The following is a 19,993-nucleotide window of genomic DNA, read 5'->3' on the forward strand; positions in this document are numbered from 1 at the left end:
CGACTGACGGGCTGCCAGGAGGCTGGTTGAGCGAGCCGGCTGGGCTTACGGTGGCTGACAGATGTCTGGCTTGGGGACAGAGTGGAGAGTGACAGGAGCAAGTCTCTCTCGGGTGGCTGTTGGTTGTCCTTTTGGTCTCGAGCACGTAGACGGATGCTTACGTGCAGTCCCGTCACGCCCTGGGCCTGTTGCCTGTGCCGAAATGGCGTGGAGTGACCGGGTCCCCGGAGCATCACCCCTGCCGCCTGCCCGCCTGGCAGCTGCACCCCTCCTCCAGGTTGCTCGTCCCCTGCCTGTGGCATGCAGGCGTGACATGATAAATTCTAGAACACACGGTTCAAACAAAAACAGCCTTATTCGATAACATTCATGTGATAAGCAGTTATATTCTTCACCATCACCTGCGTTTAGTTCCCTTTAAATAAAACACAGACTAACCCAAAAAGTGGATTATGTGGAAGAAAACAACAGGGCCGTTTCCCTCTGGTCACCGTTGCCCCAAATCCCTGCCAGATGGTCAAGCAGAGCAGCTCGTGTATCAGCAAATTACGGAACCTCATTAGGACCCTATTTCATGTTTTTAGATGCCACGGGCCTTTATACGAGGTGATGTTGATTTCTTAAACTTGTATGACAACATAATGAATGCGTGTTGGTGAAGTGTCCAATGAAATGTGAAACAATCGGTGAATTCTTTGCATATTTTATTTTTCTTTTTTTTGATTTCCAACTCACACACATCTGGCATATTTTACATCTTTGCAATAAAACATGGTTACAATAGCTGAAGGAATTTATATATCCAAAATATTTCACCATGATCTCAAGATGAAATGAACTTGTCTTCCAGATGTTCAGTATCCTCCCAATTCTAAGCTACAAACTCAAGATATTGCTTACAGCCTGGTGATGAATAACTTAATCATTACGCTGATTCCCCAGAATTTCAGAATCTCATAAATACAAACAACAATGAAGAAGGAATTCAGTGCTAAAACTTACTAATACAAGGTGGATGACAAATAAGTAATCACACCAATAAATAATGATATGTTTCTGGTGCAAAGTGCCAATACAAAGAACCCATTATCTTGTGTTATCTTTTTAAATAAATGACTGCAAGTGAGTGTAAATTCTGAGAAAATCACATTCCTGTAACATGCCTCATAGCCCTACCGACACAATATGTACATCTATGACGATACAGTCACCAAATATACAAAGAAGAAACATGAATAAAGTGTATATACCCCTGGGTGTATAACTTGATCAGTACAATGTATGGAAAATCATTTGACACCCATCATCTTATATCATAGAAGATGAAGTGCCTTAGGCTAAGAATGTGGCTTTAGGTGAGAATTTCACAAGAACCTAAAAGAATAGCCTCAGTTATTGTTATAATAAAGTCTGGCTTGTTATTAAAGAAACTAAGCTATTCGAGAACCAAAGAGAAAAAAAAATCCAAAAATAGTTAGCATCAGATTCTCCTCCCCTAATGTACACACGCTAAGCCAGCAGGATGAGTCTGGAAGAGATGTCCAGGAGTTGGGAAGTCATTACTATGGAACTAATGGGCGTGACTTCTATTTATACAAGAAAAACCAAGACCTCATCCCTAAGCCCCCTTTCTGCTGTGTCTTCAAATTATGAAGGGTAGGGCTGAATTTTCTGTGTCTAAAGTAGCAAAAATGGCAAATAATGGCTTAGTATCCAAATGCTTTATGAGCAAATTTCACTTAGAAGGGATGAATTTAGATTAAAAAGTGCAAACCATATTTTGGTGAAAATGTCAAAAATTACTGTTTGAGCCCAAATTCAACCCTTTCGTACAAGCTGTGTCCTTGGACGGATCTTTCTGTTTCATAGTCTGAATGCACCTGTTCCATCGAGACATCAGGATTAAAGAACATGCAAGTTGTAACTCCACAATAAAATTAAGAAACGTTTTGTTCTTTATACAAGGTTTTACTTTTACAAAAGTATCCCTTTAAATAAGATGCATCTGATGTACAAAGTATCAAACGTGTTTTTTTTTTTTTTTTTCTCAGCTTGAAAAGAGGCTGGAAATGGGATGCAGGTTAGGTTCAAAGCTTAAACTTTGTAACAACTGGACACAAGGTTCCTCAGAATTGTCAAAAGTCTCTTGTGAAGCGTCCTACTACCTTTTCTCAATAAACAACAATATATGAAATAATTACCAAAACATCTCCTAATTCATATAATTTACATGATATAAGCTTGCTTGGTAGCAGCTGGTGTTCAGTCGTGAAAAAACACACAAAGTAAAATGGCTGCTGACTACAATGTACAGCTATTGCTGGGTGTGATGGAATGTACAAACGGAGGTCGATGTAGACGAGTTTTTTCCCACCAGAGATATTGCCTTTCCATGCAGCACTTGTGCTCTCAGCTTTAACTTGGCTTTTGGTTCTTCATTTGTCTTCAGTATCTGTTCTGATGCTCATAATGCCACCGGTTAAAATCTATATTAAAAGCTACGATGCTACCAGAAGCCATGCCAGTGATCAGAGTCCTGGAAAAGCAGAGATGGTGGTTAAGAGCGGTATGAAATCACTGATGTGGTTGCTGCTTTACGGTAGATGGTATCATGGTCTCTAAGTTCACCAAGTCTTGGTTTTGTGCTCATTGAGAGAGGGTTACAACTTATTCTTGGTTCTCCTGAGAGAAGCTGAATCTCTCCTGCTCACACCTGAACTGCCAGACCTGAACTGCTTGCTTAGCTTTTGATCGGACACTTCATCAGATAAACGCTCTGGGTGTGCATCTTCAGTGTGTGTACATGGCTTACATGCACGTGTTGCTGTTCTAACTTTCCAGGGACATTATAAAAGGCAAACAGAATTGAAATTAGGGATGAAATTAAAATAGAAATAGAAACTTTGTTAGTATCTTTCTTCACTCCTCTTTGGAGCCCCCTGGCACTACTGTGACCTTGCAGGTGCTCCCATCTACCCCCTCTCCTGGTGCCCACTGAATAAAGCCTTTCCTGCCCCCTCACCCTCAGGAAAAGTTGATCCCTTCCCTCTTCTGTTGGGGTGTCCCCGCTTCCCTCATATACAATTATGATTATCTGGTAGTGCTCAGTCGATGACGGTAGTAGCAGATGTTTGCTACACGAATACATGAACGACTAAGAACGCCAGGGAGAACACTTAAACTACTTAACACAATTTCAAGCACCTTATTTCAAAAACTTTAGAAACACTCATGTATATACACATAATCACACAATAAAGCATTCCCATTTACTCATGAGTATGGACGACAGCATTTTGGAATACTCTAATAATCTTAGCCTGCTTAATTTTGCTTTCTGCAGATCAAATATCCCTTCCCCAAACTGAATCAAATTGCGTTGCTTTTCCTGATGACGTCAGTACCATTTTACTAGATTGTGTGATGCTTTGTTAAACGTGTTATATATGCTTTAATATTTATAACATTTTGAAAACAATATTTTCATAAAGAATACACAGATGGTTGAAAATTTTGGCTAGTAAGCTTTTCTTATTTCTGTTAAATATACAGCAAAAATAAGAGAGAAATTACATACCACATTAAGATTATCGGGTTTAAAAATTTTTAAATGTACGATATTCCAAATATTCTTTTCACTTTATAATAAACCCCAAGGTGAATTTTAGGAAACAGTAAAATCCTGTTGCCAACTGAGGAACCATGGAAAATCAAATTAATTAATTCTCATACCAATTCTTTTTTTTTTTTTTTAATGTTTATTTATTCTTGAGAGAGACAGAGACAGAGTGCGAGCGGGGGAGGGGCAGAGAGAGAGGGAGACACAGAACCCGAAGCAGGTTCCAGGCTCTGAGCTGTCAGCACAGAGCCCGACGCAGGGCTCCAACTCACGAGCTGTGAGATCATGACCTGAGCCGGAGTCAGATACTTAACTGATTGAGCCACCCAGGTGCCCCTGTCATTCTTTTTTAAATGTTTATTTATTTTGAGAGAGACAGCACCCAAGTTCATGAATAGGGGAGGGCAGAGAGAGGGGGAGAGAGATTCCCGAGCAGACTCTGTGCTCAGTGTGAATTCATGAGCCGAAATGAAGAGTCGGATGCCTAACTGACAGGTGCCCTGTTTTGTATCTTTTTAAAACAGGCCAGCTCTGGTCTACACTGAGCCTTCTGCTGGGAACTGCTAGCTACAAGTATGACTCGAGCTGAAACGCACCTCTGCTGAAACACACGTGTCTCCACTTTCCAGAAGGGAAGCCTGTGGACCCTGAGACTAAGTGAGGATCTTCGAGCAGGGACGTTAGTGGGAACAGTTCTGTTTTGGGCAGTGTCTGATGTGCCTGTTCTCCCTCTGACCCATTCCTTCCTTTCTTCCCCCTGCCTTATTCTCTTCCTCTGTTTTCATCTTACCAGAATCCTTTCCTAGAGCATTTACTACCGTCCTCAATTTACCCTTTTCTGTGCTAGCCTTTCTTCCATCTGGATGCTGGAGACTTATTCACAGCACATTTCACCCTTGGTAGAAGGTACAGGACTTTCAAGGACAGTTCTCAAGTGATTACATTTCTCCTTCATGTGGCTCACCTCTGGTCATGGGATAAGTCCATTGCTCTAATGCCAGCATCACATCCAGGGTAAATGTACAGCTGCTTGAAGTCACAGGCCTGCCAGACCTCCACCACACCATTGTCCCCTCCAGTCACCAGGTTCTGGCCATCGCTACTCAGGAGAATGGCCTTCAGAAAAGGCAGAAAAGCAGCCATTTCTCTCAGATTTTCCCAGATGGTCAATGGTCATTACTGAAAAGCACTCAATTCAGTTCCCTCATAATTATTTTCTACTTTTAGCCATTTGTCCAAGTTTTCTCAAGTGCAGTCTACAAAATTTCCAATGTGGAATTCATCAGAGTTCTTACATAAACAAAGGATCTTATTAAAACCAATTAAGGTTACAAAATAACAGACGTCCCAAAGAGAATATTATCAATCTAATCCGGGAAGAACTTGAGAATTGAGTAACATGATGTTCTGTTAAGTCTGAATATCAACAATGTCAAGACTTTCAGAACAAATGGCAGAGGCATCATTTCAAAACAGCTTTTAATAATGATAAACCAATAATTACAATTCACTTATGAGCGAAGGGCAATCTGGTACACGTACTTTTGGTCTAGGGTTCTGAAGATAAGATTCTTTGACAATAAACTCACTTTTAATGTCAGGGGGTGTAGCGCTGCTTATAAAAGAGCTGAAGAAAAATCTCCTTAAGGGTCTGACCCTCATCAAACGAAAGCTGTCATCTCTAAAATCAAATTCACAGAGTTACCTACTTGGGACTAAATGAACTTTGGGTTTGTTCAAAGCATCAATCCACATGAATTTACCTGCTTTTAAAACCACCACACATTTCTTTATCTGGATACCAGAGAAACTGTATTATGGATCACTTAATGTGAGATAGTCGATCTTCAATCTGATGGCTTCAGTCCCTGTTTAGCACCGAACATGCAGACCTACCCGTGTTGAATCATTGATCTCCATCTGAGCCAAAAGTTTCCCATTAATGCTGAAATTGCTGAATCGTCCTCGTTCATAGTATATGATACAGTGGCCTTCACTCGAGACGGAAATCAAGCGCGGGGACAAGCAGTTCTCTGGTCCTTCAAGGGCTCGCAACAAATCTCCAGTGATGGTGTGGACAAGGCAAGGACCCTCTGCAGAAGGAGGATATCAACGGCCAGAGTCATTCATAATGACTAGTCACCTATGGGTTCTTACAAACACACTGACACTACCTGGGTACATACACTCAGATTTGTGGAAGGAGGCAGAAAAGAAAAGAGGTACGCTGGCGGGAGCCAGGCACTGATGTTACGTTTAAACAGAACAAACACAGGGAGCTGTGTCTTCTGAGCTGACCTTCTCAACTTTTCATCTAGGGAAATACTTGGTCTTTTTCTACGTGAGATAATATTCTTTTTTTTTTTTTTTTTAATTTTTTTTTTTTTCAACGTTTATTTACCTTTGGGACAGAGAGAGACAGAGCATGAACGGGGGAGGGGCAGAGAGAGAGGGAGACACAGAATTGGAAACAGGCTCCAGGCTCTGAGCCATCAGCCCAGAGCCTGATGCGGGGCTCGAACTCACGGACCGCGAGATCGTGACCTGGTTGAAGTCGGACGCTTAACCGACTGCGCCACCCAGGCGCCCCAGAGATAATATTCTTAAAAAAGGATACAGTCCATAGATAATGTGAGATTAAAATACTGTATGTCCCAAAGTTTTCTCTTCATGCGATTTTAGAAATGTTTCTTCAAAGTTCAGAATTATCCACACAACTGCTAATTTTCTTTAGTTTCATCAGAACTTTAACATTATACCACATAAACACGTTCCTATCATAATGAGTTTCACCTTTTCTACAATTCATACATAAAATGTAAAAGGCAAAGTTAAGATAATTAATCAAGTGATTCAGACTGTAAAACAAGTGATTCAGAGTGTAAAAACACTTTTTGTCTTTAAATATGAATAGTGAAGTGAGAGAATAAAAATAGTATGGGGGCTGACTTATTTTGCTCCAATTTTTTTTTCCTTCCTCCTGGTAGAAATTGTGTTGATAAGATAAAAATTTCACTAGTCAAGTTCATAAAAATAACTGGTTAATATAGCTTGGTATTACCTGTCTCCCAATCAAAAAAAAAAAAAAAAAAACTCATAAAGACAGCTAATGAATTATATTTTTCAACTGACTCCAGTAGGTGGGAATTTTATTAAACAAGTGGCATTGTAAAGCTATACCTAAATTTTTACTAAATAGATGTGCATGATAGAAAAGACAGAAAATTAGAAAGAAAAAGAAGACAGCAATCATCTCTAATATCACCCATCACCTGTACAAAATTAATGTTTTCTTCTATACCTACCATGTGTCTGTATTTTCCTTTTCCTTTTCTTTCCTTTCACTTTACAGGATAGGATAATCTTACACTTATCGTTACTTATTTTTTAGTTAAAAAGACATTTATTAAAAATATCCTACGTGTCCATAGGGTTATTTACTCTTACATACAAAAGTGAAAAACACTGTCGCTACCTTCAGACATTACATCTATTCTCCACAAAGCGGCCAGGATAAGCTCCTGAAAACCAAATACGATCAACCTTGCTTAAAAATCTCCAGTGAGTTCCCACTACACTCAAAATAAAAGGAACATCGCAAGTTCTTGTGCCACTGGTCCCCGGCCTGCCAGCCTTCTCTCTAACTCCACTGAGACAGCATCCACTCAGCCCCTCTGGTTTTCTTGAAGTTTTTCCTGAGCGTTAGGCTTTTTCCTGCCCCAGAGCCCCTCACAGTGAATTGGTGTCTGATCCAGAATTAGAATCCAGGTTTCCTAACTTTTCTTGAAACAACGCTTCTTTCACCAAAAGTCAAAAACTCCAAGTAATCATGTTTCCTTTCCCATCAACCTCAACACAGTCCCGGGCCTGATGAAGGAAGGGGCTTCTGGAGGGAGGGGGGGTCCAAGGCCATGTCTGATAAGCAACCTGACTTCCCTCAGGGCCCCCACGGCATCATGAATATCTTCCCCCATCTTTTATAGGTTATTTTTAATGGCTGCATCATAGGGATGTGTTGCAGTTGAGTTTACCAGGGTTCTGGCTAGAGTGCTGGTGACCACAAAATACTACATAAAATTTCATATATATTTGATATTAGTACTAGTAAGTAATAATAAAACAAAATAGTTGCAATGAACCTAGGGATTACATTGTCTATATAGGGCAATGTCTATTTCTTAAAGGAAATAAATCACAAATCATGGTTAACTTGAGAGAATAGTAGTTTTTAAAGACTTAAAACAAAAGAAATGCCTTCTGACCTTTAGCACCACTGATAACAAGTCCAAGTTCTGCACAGACAGAAACACAGACAACTTCATGGTCATGGCCTGTGAGGACAGCTCTTGGGGCAGGATAGTCGCCTGCAAGGAAACAGGAGCAGTGGGTTACTACAGACCAATGGCAGAAACGAAGAGCTACACCACTACGTCAAACATTTACAATAATAACCGTGAACATCTATTATGGGCATTTGCTAGCTGTGTAACCATGAGCTGGTTGCTTAACCTCTCTACTGTTTCCTCATCTGTAACCTACTACTTCCATAAAACTACTACATGGGTTGTTCAGATGCCTAAATAAGTTAACAAATGTGATGTGCTTACGACATTATGACAGTGGTGACAGCTATTCTTTTATTCCTATTGTTAGGAAACAAACCAAGGCTGCCAAGGTATTTATGTGCATTATCTCATTTGGTGATGGCAATATTCATAGGAGGTACGTACACTTATTATACTTATTTTATGGCTAGAAACCTAAGGCTCTGCAAGGTTATTCAATCTGCATAAGTTCATACAGCTAGTAAGTGTTGAAGCTGTCTAATTTTGAAACCCATGCCTTTACCCATTTAAAAATTTTCCCTAAAATCTCCAACAAAACAGGATGACACGCTTTGATTCTGAGGTGAGAGGTAAGTAGTAAAGAAAAAAAAAAAGAGATGATCATCTTAAGTTTCCACTTGACTTAATAAAGTCAAACCTAGCTAAAAGTCCAACGGCATTACGTGCCATAAGCATTTTCACTGCTAAGTGCTTTCACAAACATTAAATGGATGACTTTTAAGTGAAAGGCATTCTCTAAGGAGACTAGGAGCTGGGAGTATAAAGAAGAGGCATAAGGCATACCCTGAAACTCTTGACAACTCATCAAACAACCCTGGCCTTTCCCAGGCTTTCCAGTGGAGGCACTCGACAATGCCAAGTGTGGGGAAGAACAGATTGTGTTCGCAGAGTACAAAAGGGATCAAAAGATCTCCTTAGGAAGAGAATATCAGACTATCTGGTGAGTAACCTGCACAAAGACTGTGTGAGAAGGGTCAGCAAAGTTGAGAGGGCATTATGCCCAACATTGTCGTATGGGGGCAAACCGATTGGAGAAGCCAGTTTGGGACAGAAATGAGGGGTCTCTACAGTCTTGGGTGCAGACATGTGAAGGAGAAGGAAACAACAGAAAGTCACAGGCACTGTGGAAGGTGAATGGGTAGGGCTCTGAGTGGTTCTGTTTGGTGGATGGGAAAAGAAAGCCAGCGCTGGTCGCCTTGGGCATTTGTGAAGGCCTAAACGATTCACCGAAGTGAAATTCTGCTGAAGGTGGGGCGATCAGAAAGCAGGATGCGAAATACTTAGTAACAATACAATTTGGACTTGAACCACTGAATCAGATTCAACAAATATTTATCAATGCCTTGTAACACCCCAGTATTTCCATTTTTCATTAACATCACACTTATTAATGTGTTACGTTGCCCATTTCTTTCTGTCTTAATTTTTAAACAGTTCTAGCTGACTCCTATTGTCTGACATTGGTTTAGCTGGCTGTGTTGTTTAGTTTATTCTACAGTATCATCTTAGCAAAGAGTTTATTATATTATTATTATATTTTTATACTTTTTATGTATATTTCATCTTAAGCTATCAGTATTATTGACCATTACTTTTTCTCCTTGAAAAGGCATGTTGGAACTCGGTCGTGTAACTGCAACTCTTCCAGAATTCTTGGTATTTCTCAAACTAGGGTCCCTGTACCCTGAGGTCTGTGGATATTTTCTTGGGAGTATAAAGTTCTATGAAAAATTTTAAATTTCAGGTTTATAATTTGATGATACACACACACACACACACACACACACACACACACACATATGTTTATTTATTTAAAATTTATTTATTTATCCTGAGAGAGAGAGGGAGAGAGAGAATCCTGAGCAGGCTCTGCACTGTCAGTGTGGAGCCCAACACGAGGCTTGAACCCAGGGAATGTGAGATCATGACCTGAGCCAAAATCTAGAGTCAGATGCTTAACCGACTGAGTCACCCAGGCACACTGATACTCTAAAAATATTTTTTCATCAGTTATAAAGATGAGACCTCTTTTTTGCTGTCTAACATCTATGCTGTGGCAATTTAAAATTTACATATGTTTTAAAACCTAAGATGAACTAATTGATTAAGTCAATGTTTCTCAGACTCGTTTGTGGGGTCCTAGAACACATTTCTCAAAGCCAGAGGTTATTTTCGTTTCATTCTGTTTTTGTTTTTTGGTGTTAATAACAATTTTGTTCTCTTTAAAAGGGATCAGTGTAACAGTCAAGTTTGATAAACACTTCTGTAGGTTAATTTTTTTTTCCAGGGTCACAAATTCTTTTCAAGTTGGTAGCTCCCACAAAGTGTCCTGATCTTCCTTTGTTTTTAGAAATAAATAATTCAAAGAAATCAATTACATATAAATATTTATAGCACATGCATGAAATTAAAAGAATGAAATACATTCATTTGTAGTCACCTCCTAGCTTAAGAAATATAGAACATTACAGTAAGTTTGGTCCTCTCTTTTAGACTGTTTATTTTTTTTTTTTAATTTTTTTTCAACGTTTATTTATTTTTGGGACAGAGAGAGACAGAGCATGAACGGGGGAGGGGCAGAGAGAGAGGGAGACACAGAATTGGAAACAGGCTCCAGGCTCTGAGCCATCAGCCCAGAGCTTGACGCGGGGCTCGAACTCACGGACCGCGAGATCGTGACCTGGCTGAAGTCGGACGCTTAACAGACTGCACCACCCAGGCGCCCCATAGACTGTTTATTTTAAAAGTTGTATCTTAAAAGTTCCGTTTATTTTTCTCTTCTGTTCATTCTGCCTCACCCGGTTATTGAGTTTGTGATTTTTTATTTTATTTTATTTTTTACTAAAACATTTTTTTAAACGTTTATTCACTTTTAAGAGGCAGAGAGAGACACAGCATGAGTGAGGGAGGGGCAGAGAGAGAGGGAGACACAGAATCTGAAGCAGGCTCTAGGCTCTGAGCACAGAGCCCGACGTGGGGCTTGAACCCACAAACCGTGAGATCATGACCTAAGCCGAAGTCGGATGCTCAACCCACTGAGCCACCCAGGTGCCCCTGTGATCTTCTTTTAAATGGTGCTTGAGTTCCTTGCATACTGGCCTGTTTTTGTCTGTAAATCCTATTCTGGATGGCGTGCCCCCCGCCCCTTCCACCCAATTCTTGTCTCTTAGAGAGCCACCCTGTGCTTTGGGGTTGACACTGCTCTGAGAGTTGTCTCCTGGGCTGCCATGCCTGGCCCTCATTGTGGAGGGGGCAGGATGGGGGAAGTGAATGTTCAAGGCCTGGGAATCGTGCCTGCCTCCTGAAAGCCCCTTGTTTGGCACGGATGTGGCCCGCGGCACTGAGCAGCCACACTGGTTGTCCAATTCTACGCCCCACTGCGGCCAGAGGGAAGGCAACAACAGGTCTGGGAAAATTCTGGGCGGAAAGAGCATAACTAAGACACCTTGCCCTGCAAGACACACCACGCTCTTCCCTCTGGTTTGCCAATACCTCCTCCTTCAGACCTACCCATCTTCTGTCTCTCCGGGAACTGCTCGGTTTCATGTGAGCTTTCTCCCATCCATCAGGTTCCATTCTCCTTTGGAGGCATCTCTTTGATGGAGTATGGGAGGAGGGGGATGGTAGCCCCAGAGAGCGTGCCATCGTATTCTAAGTTTATGTACATTGCTATAACGTGTTTCAATATTGGCAAAGTGTCGATTTATATTTGCCAGCAGTCCCAGATTTGTCTGAAACATATTTATAAAATTATGCTTCAAAGCGGCCCTGAGTTCCTTGGTAAAACGAGAAGTAACACTTTCTGTGTAATGTCACCCTTAATTTTTCTTTTCTTTTTTAAGGTTTATTTATTTGGAGACAGCGCACATGCATGTGTGCGAGTGGGGAAGAAGGGGCAGAGAGAGGGAGAGAGAGAGAGTCCTAAGCAGACTCCACACTTAGTGTGGAGTCTGAAGTGGAGTTCGACCCCATGACCCTGGGATCATGACCTGAGCTGAAATCAAGAATGAGAAGTTCGACCGACTGAGCCACCCAGGTGACCCTACCCTTAATTTTTCTAAGTGATTATTTTATCTTGCGAGAGACTGGTCAAATGAAAAATCCTGAAATTATATGCTTAATAAAATTTACATAAATAATTTTCTAAACTTTTCCCTTATATGCTACAGAAAAAAGTAAAAAGCAACCTACTTCTCTTGCAGGGAATTGAAAAACATGTATAAAACTATTCTTTATGTATATAATATATTATCTATTAGGAAATAAGGTTTTCAAAAGTTTGCAACTGATTTAGAAAGTTAAAAATTTTTTTTTTTCGTGACAATCTCCCCAGATCATTTGAATAAAGTGTGGAACAGAACTATTAGGGGATATTGTTTAGGGCCTCTGAAAGCATTATTTCCCAATTTAAAACAGAGAAAAGTAAATAAAATATTATGCAGGGGGTTTTGAATTGAGAAACCTGCATCAGGGGGAAAAAGCATATTTTCCTGCCAGGGACATTTCACTGCCAGGGACAGATGTCACACACCCCAACAATCATTCAAAATCTTGGGAATATTCTGTCACTGTCACATCACAATTGATGGATGTAGCTGGGGGTGAAAGGGCCCATGCACAGGGAGGGGGAAGGCGCAGGTGAGCCCCCCCCCCCATCCCAGGACCACAACACCATCGCCCTCATCCCCCAGCATTTCCCCAAACAGAAGAGCTCTTGTGTGACGGAATTGCCGTGGATCATAAAGAACAAACATGCCGACTTTGACATTGCTTATAGACAAGTATTTGGAAAGTCCAAATACAAAAAGCTTATTATAAACAGATTCCATCTCATTATTAAGCAAAAGCCATTTCAATATTTTCCAAAATGGATGATGAAAACAGTACAAAGTTATTAGATGCTGTTATTCACATGGAACTGACGAGGAGAACTTTTTCAGTGAGATGGTCTCTGCTTTTAGAGAAATGATCAAAGCAAAGATACTCATGGTTCTTATTATTTTAAGCCTTATTTGTGGGGCGACTAGTATGCAGGGGGAAGCTTTGGTCCTTCTGAATCAAGAGCTAAACAAAAACAGCAGAGTTTCTACAATCTATGATCCTCAGCACGGTTCTACTGGAGTCAGAAGGCGAACGTCTTGATGATGTATGACCTGATTTTATCTACAACCTTCGTTAGGTCATGGCAAAAGGTATTTTCGTTCATGTTTATGCCTACGTGAAATAGACGTGAAACCCCAGAAGAGGCATTTTAATCACTACCTGATTTCAAGGTTTATTCAAAAAAATTGTTAGGCAATTGTCAGGATCGCTCAGAAGAACTGTGCCCATGAGGAGTCCCTTACGGAGAGTGTCCTCACAGCCACTTGCAGAGGTCTGGCCCAAGTACCAAAAATGGCCGGGCCCACATTTTCCACAGGCCAAAGGGTGACCCACATAAAAGACATCACCTGGGTTGGAAAACATCCCACGATATGGTTTCATTTTATTACATATTCACTGAAAAATAGAAGATAGATATGCGCCTGTTTTATTCATTCATTCAAAGTTCTTCTTGTCCTGCAGAGATGACACAGACCACTTCTGAGCCCTGCTGTGGCAGGGCAAATCTCTTCCCTTTAAGTCCTGACCCTGTATCCAGGTCAAGGCACATTAGTATCCTGCCATTACCTTCCCCAAATAGTCAACAGTATAATCAAAGGGAGTAGAGCTTTGCATAATGCCCAGAGACACCCCCACTGCCTCCTGGTGCAGATCTGAAGCTCTCTGACCAAGACATCGTATTAGTTACTCTTGTGTGTGTGTGTGTGTGTGTGTATGTGTTTTAAATATATATTGCTTTTGACCCAAGCCAAAGAGCCTCACAGCCTCAATTCCAGGAAAGGAAAGGAAAGGAAAGGAAAGGAAAGGAAAGGAGAGGAGAGGAGAGGGAGGGAAGGGGAGGGGAGGGGAGGGGAGGGGAGGCGAGACAAGGCAAGGCAAGGCAGAGACCAAGTGGCAAGTCAGTCCCCTTCTTAGTCACAAACCCTACAAAGTGTCCCAACGGTAGGCTAAGGGGATAGGAGGCTGAGAAAAGGAAGTTACACTATGGACATCAGTTTTGAAAGTCCTAGGAGTTAGAGATTGTTCACATATAACTCTTGCCTCTAATACATTTAATAAGCCCTAGATAAGGTCCCTTGCTCTGAGAAGTGCGGCAAAGATACACAGATGTTAAAAATCTCTGGACCGTTCTTTGTGCACGCTTTCGCCTGGTACAATACCACTGGTTAGTGGTGGTCATGGAGCTGGGCACCAGGGTAGCCATATTCAAAGAAGGCTGGATGCAAACAAAGAGAGGGATACGATTTGGCAGATGTTTAGTGACAGGTTGTGGCTGGCAGGAGGGTCAGTGTCCAGAGCTGAAGCTCACACAATGGGAGCCCAGGGAAGGGATGTGTGCACAGCTGGAGTCTCCTTTTCAACGGGCTTCTCGTTTCAGTCTGCATAATGCTTATATATGAGCTAAAAGACTTGTTTTTAAAAAGTGAAATTGAAAAGGCATACTAACGTCTTATGTATATTACTCAATGAATATTTGTAGATGGGATTTGAAAAGATGAGCAGTAAATTCTCTTCCAAAGTTTCCTATTGCTGTGATTTTTAAAAATGTCATATGTATGTATTGGCAAACTCTCTACAGAGCACCTCATATGTGGTATAAACACTAAAACCACACAATTTGAAAGCAAATTGGATTTAGAGCTGAGGTCCCAGTGTATTTTAAGTGTCTGTTGAAGAGACAACAATGTTGACTTGCCCCTCTTGTGACTATCTTGTTGGAAGCTACGGCACGTAATGAGAAATGTCAAGTCCCAAGATCAATGAAATTTTGGGCTCCAGGGATTCAACAGGAATAGCATTGATCCTTTTAAAGAACACCAGTCAGAGATGGGTTGTAATATATTGCAAAGAGGGGCTCGGGAGGATAAGCGGCCAAGTCCAAGATACCTACTTGACAAAAAATTCAATCAGCTTTTAGCACAAATTGCCTGCTCTGCTCTCCTTTCTTTCATGCAGTAGGCTGCTTCCAATTAAAGTGCGCAAATTAATTTTTATCACTTCCAAATTAGTTTCAGAATTTGTGCAAAAGAGTGTTTCAGATGAAAGCATCTGTCCCTCACATCTCTGCAATTCGTTATCTAGTCAGGGACCTATTCAAATCTCCAAGAAAATTTTCTATGTTCAAAGTCACAAGTTGGCAAGAATAACACTAGATATTAGTATTATAAAATATATTAATAAAACAACCATAATTCAACTGTAACCTATGTTACGCAGCACCTGTCTATTTCTTTTATGGTCTGAAACTCTTTGTAATAATCTGTGTACAAATTTTCATGGTCTTTGTGGAAAATTCATTCAAACTATGAAAATAATTAGGAAAAGACTATTTCTGAGACGTCTGAATTAGTCACGATAGTATATTTGACAAAATGAAACCATAAAACTCTTTCTGCACCTACCTAAGAAATCCACAAACATTAGAAATATTTTCTCTGTGGTAGCAACAGAGCCACCCATTGAAAAAGAATAAAGACAATGTGAAAGAGACATAAATATATTAGAGAGCTACTTGAATTAATCTTGAGAAAGTGAGTAAATGGATCCTATCATTTTATGTTGTGCTGAATATACATCTGATTCGGCCTCTGGCATACAAAGCAATTCAATGTCCTTACCACGACCAATCCCGGGATTCTAACAGCTACTGGGATATTATGTTTCACACTAGGACTTCCCCCTTCAAGTCTAGGTTAATATATACAACCCTCAAAACCGAAGGGCATTGTGTCACACACTTTAATATGAATTTAGACATAACGAGCTTTTTCGTCTTGAGTAGCAATGCATTATAAGATAGAAAACACATACGGCCTGGTTCTCTGACCTGTGAATTGGTGGCTAGAATAGATTAAACTGGGACAGAAGCAAAAAAATCCTTTCCTCTCATGCTGTGAGTTTTCTGATGGCAAGGACTATGTTTATGTCAACACCCACGGCTGATCCCTGATGTGACCGTCAGTTCAGTGTGTGCAGAGGCTGCCTTTACAAACAGTGGCTGGACCGATATATGTGGTCTCTCTAGTCATGCATATATGTGCTGCTAAGTTGGCTGTTTTAACAGATTAGGTAAAGTCATAAATCGGTCAAGTCAATCAAGTACAAAATATGACCAATTATTAATCTTTTTTTACTATTACAATTATTCATAGGGTAAGAAGCTGATATAGTTTTTACATAATTATCAATTTGTCCCCCAGGTGGAAGACTAAACGTTTCATAGTACAAGACCAAACATTATTATCTGATGGCAATTTATGATCCGTGTAATAAATACTCTATGTGTTTAGTACGTTCAAGCAGAAAAAGGAGTCTGGAGATTAGTACAATATAGGTTTTTGTAAACCACAGGTCAGAGACTTTGACTACCCGGCATTCTCAGCTGCTAAGGCAGGACTAGCACCCAGGAGGCACTCAGTACATGCTTGTTGCTTGACTAACACTTCAGGTGATCATGCTGTTTATTCTAGAAGAGCAATTTTTCACCTTATATTAAGGATGATGGATGAAATAAAGCCTTATGATATATGTCCATATTAAATGTCCAAGCAAGTTTTGACAGAGTGGGTTTTAGGAAGTGGTTTATGTTCATAATGATGACAATAGTTTTGATCAAAAATAAATTCTTATAAATGGAGGCAATAATAAATAATATGCTTTGATAATATTCTTAATTCCTTAAGGATAATCTTGTCTTTATTGAAAGCTTAAATAAAATGCTGCATCTTAACAAATACAATGTTCAGAGTTTTGTTCTTAAGGATTAATATAAATATTTTCATTTAGAGAGCTCCCATTGTAAGGAACTTTAAACAGTATAAATATTACTATATTCAATTTTTCTTGATAACTGATGGACCAAAGCTACAGCCACTGTTAATTATCTTTTGGCTTAAAAGATCATTAGAAAATAATATAAAGTAAAGTAGCTAACACAGATAATTACTATAATTTAACATTAAAACTCTTTTTTTTTTTTTAATTTTTTTTTTCAACGTTTATTTATTTTTGGGACAGAGAGAGACAGAGCATGAACGGGGGAGGGGCAGAGAGAGAGGGAGACACAGAATCGGAAACAGGCTCCAGGCTCTGAGCCATCAGCCCAGAGCCCGACGCGGTGCTCGAACTCACGGACCGCGAGATCGTGACCTGGCTGAAGTCGGACACTTAACCGACTGCGCCACCCAGGCGCCCCAACATTAAAACTCTTTACCTCATAGCAGTACAATATACAAAATATCTTATCTTGGCTACCAGCTGGGAGCTTTTAAGAAATAAATCCTCTTTTTGGAAATATCATTTTCATCATTTCTGAGCTTCATTTTGAAGATTTATTGAAAGAAATTTAAAACACTACTCTGGGGGCACCTGGGTGGCTCATCTGGTTAAGCATCTGACTCTTGACTTCAGCTCAGGTCACGATCTCGCAGTTCGTGGATGGAGTCCCGTATCAGTCTCTGCACCGACAGCACAGAGCGTGCTTAGGATTCTTTCTCTATTTCCCTCCTCTCTCTGCTTCTACCCCACTTGTGCGTGCCTGTGCTCTCTCTCAAAGTAAACTTAAAATAAAAAGCACTATTTCGTTTCTTAAAAATATTTTTTTAATTTAAAAACTTACAATTTTTATCAATACAGATGGAAGATACTACACGGGCCTGCTACTTAATTCAACTTTTCTAATGAATGCTACACTACTATGAAAATAAAGGAGATGTGTAAATATGAAAAAATAAATTCGGATAGAATACGTGTGATAACGTACAATGCTTGAGAATAAGAAAGTCACCAATGGTAGATCAAATGTCTTACACGCACATACACACACAGGCACATACACTAGAATTCTGCTAAAAATGAAGTTTCTGTTTTTTTAAGGGATATTATAGAAAAGAAAAAATAAGGAGGTTAATTTTTTAGTATTTAGAGTATATTTGTTATAATGTAGACATGGTAGCTAATTATTTGAGCTGGTTGGAAAGCAAGCAACGCGGTGTTTTTTCCCTCAAACCAGCATCACATCTTAGTTCACAACTTAAAGCAGAGGCTGATACGTAAGACGCACACACTCTCTCTTATTTGGTATCTATGCTAAGAAACATGATTCCATGGTACCCTTGAGTTTCTTCATCTACTGTTCTTCAGCTCCAGCTGTGGGCAGCACGAATAAAACCCCATGTAACATTTGGTCCTCTAGTTCATCTCCCACTATCTTCATTCATATGTATATATTTCTATATATTTCTCTATTTTCTTCTCTACTATGATAGGGCCTTGGCTCCTAGCAATGAAAAGCCATTTCCTATTTTTGCAATATTCCTGTCAAAATGTGTAAGAGTCGGGGGTGGGTGGGACTGGCAAGGTGGACAGATTATACAACTGGGCTTTCATCCTCAGCTGGGCTCTAGCCACGTGGCTGGAACACAGCATCTCGTGCACTTCTCATCTGCTCTTACAATATTTCAGTGGCAGGTACACAGCATCCCCGGAAAATTCTTATCTCTGTCTTGTTGTACATATGACCCAAACTCATGTTTCAGTTGGTTTCGGAGTATTCTTTAAGCTGTGACCAATGTATGAATTACAATTAGAATCGCCCTGGTTTAAGCACCAGACATCATCAACGCTTTCCAGAAACCATTCTCTATTTTATAGGAAATATTTGCATTGAAACTATTGAAACCTTGGTAATTAAAAACAGTGACTATTTCTAGGCAATCTCTTATCTAGTTCTCCATTTAGGCAGATGTGGGTGGAATCTAAGTCATCAGCAGGACGAGGTGGGCCCAGCGTCCTCCTAAACCGCCATCTTCCTTCAATATCTAGTTCTCCATTTAACAATACTTATTGAAAAAACCATTATGTGTGTCACTTTGCCAGGAACCAGAGACTGAGAATGGAAAGAGAGAGACTCATAGTCCATTTCAGTGTTTCCTCAGAACAGCAGTTCCAAAGAATAATAACTATTCTGCCAGGAGCAGAATGGGTTAAACAAATTTCGACAGATTTATTTGTGTAAGACTTTCAGAACTTACCTAGAGAATAAGAGTATATGCAGAGTTTTCTAAAATAATTTTACTCTGGAGTCCCCCCCCCCCCTTTCTTTTCCTATGGGATATTTTAGGGAGCGCTGGTGAATAAAGAATACTCAGGAACCATCACAAAGAAATTGTCTCCTTCAGTTTTTGCCTTCCCAATGCCTAATCTGAAGGGAGTACTCAATCATTGTTAAATGAATAAACAGAGATATTTACTCAACTGTGTGGTAGAAAGTGAGAAGTGTCCTCACTGAGACACTCTGAGGAAATTCAGAGAAGGGAGAGAGTATATTCAGTTGAGAGCAGTTATAAGAAGTTTAATGGACCAGGTGACACTGAAAGAGATTTCTGAAGGATAAAGACATTGGGAGATTGGGGATGGGCTGCCAAAGAGAGGGTCAATGTGAGGGGACCTGGGACTTTTCCCAGGTTGAAGGTTACAGTGGTTGCCCTTGTTTGTACTTTGAACATAGTGACATTCTAACAAACATTTTTGCTATGTAAAGCTCTCCTTTTTTAAAAGTCTCACAACCCCAGGAAAAGCTGTTAGAAAAATAAAAAAGGCAAAGTATGTTTAAATAAACGTATAGTCTGAGGGGACGCTTCTAGACAAATACTCACTGCTGTTCGGGTTGTCCCCTATGATATGGTGTCGCCCACTCCAGTACCAGAGAAGTAGGGTAGCATCTCGAGACCCAGAAACAATGTAGCAGTCCCCGCCTATGTATGACTCCGACCTGGCCAAGCACGTGACCACGTCCCAGTGGCCAAACACAATCTGAGTTAATTTCCCTGAAACACAGAAAGGGTGGGTTTAACTCATTTGCTATTTTCCTTTAAATGGTAATAAGCTTAACTTTATTTTACTAGATTTGTGAAAAGGGAATCTG

The 19,993-nt window shown here is 40.2% G+C and overlaps 1 protein-coding gene across 12 annotated transcripts in view; it reads right to left on the reverse strand.

The window, feature by feature from the left end:
• Window positions 1-687: 687 nt before the first annotated feature.
• Window positions 688-19,993, reverse strand: part of NBEA (neurobeachin) — a 697,478-nt gene continuing 678,172 nt past the window's right edge. For all 12 annotated transcript variants that reach the window (XM_086713686.1, XM_086713662.1, XM_086713695.1 and 9 more), the window contains 5 exons: window positions 19,725-19,895; window positions 7,882-7,983; window positions 5,516-5,712; window positions 4,584-4,735; window positions 688-2,536 (listed from right to left, as the gene is read on the reverse strand). In XM_086713686.1, coding sequence (XP_086569812.1) covers window positions 2,446-2,536; window positions 4,584-4,735; window positions 5,516-5,712; window positions 7,882-7,983; window positions 19,725-19,895 — 713 coding nt within the window. In that variant the 3' untranslated portion in view covers window positions 688-2,445. The remainder of the gene's footprint in view (window positions 2,537-4,583; window positions 4,736-5,515; window positions 5,713-7,881; window positions 7,984-19,724; window positions 19,896-19,993) is intronic.

The sequence above is a fragment of the Puma concolor genome, chromosome A1, assembly GCF_028749965.1.
Source record: "Puma concolor isolate L17-30 chromosome A1, mPumCon1.1.hap2, whole genome shotgun sequence".
Taxonomy (NCBI): Eukaryota; Metazoa; Chordata; class Mammalia; order Carnivora; family Felidae; genus Puma; species Puma concolor.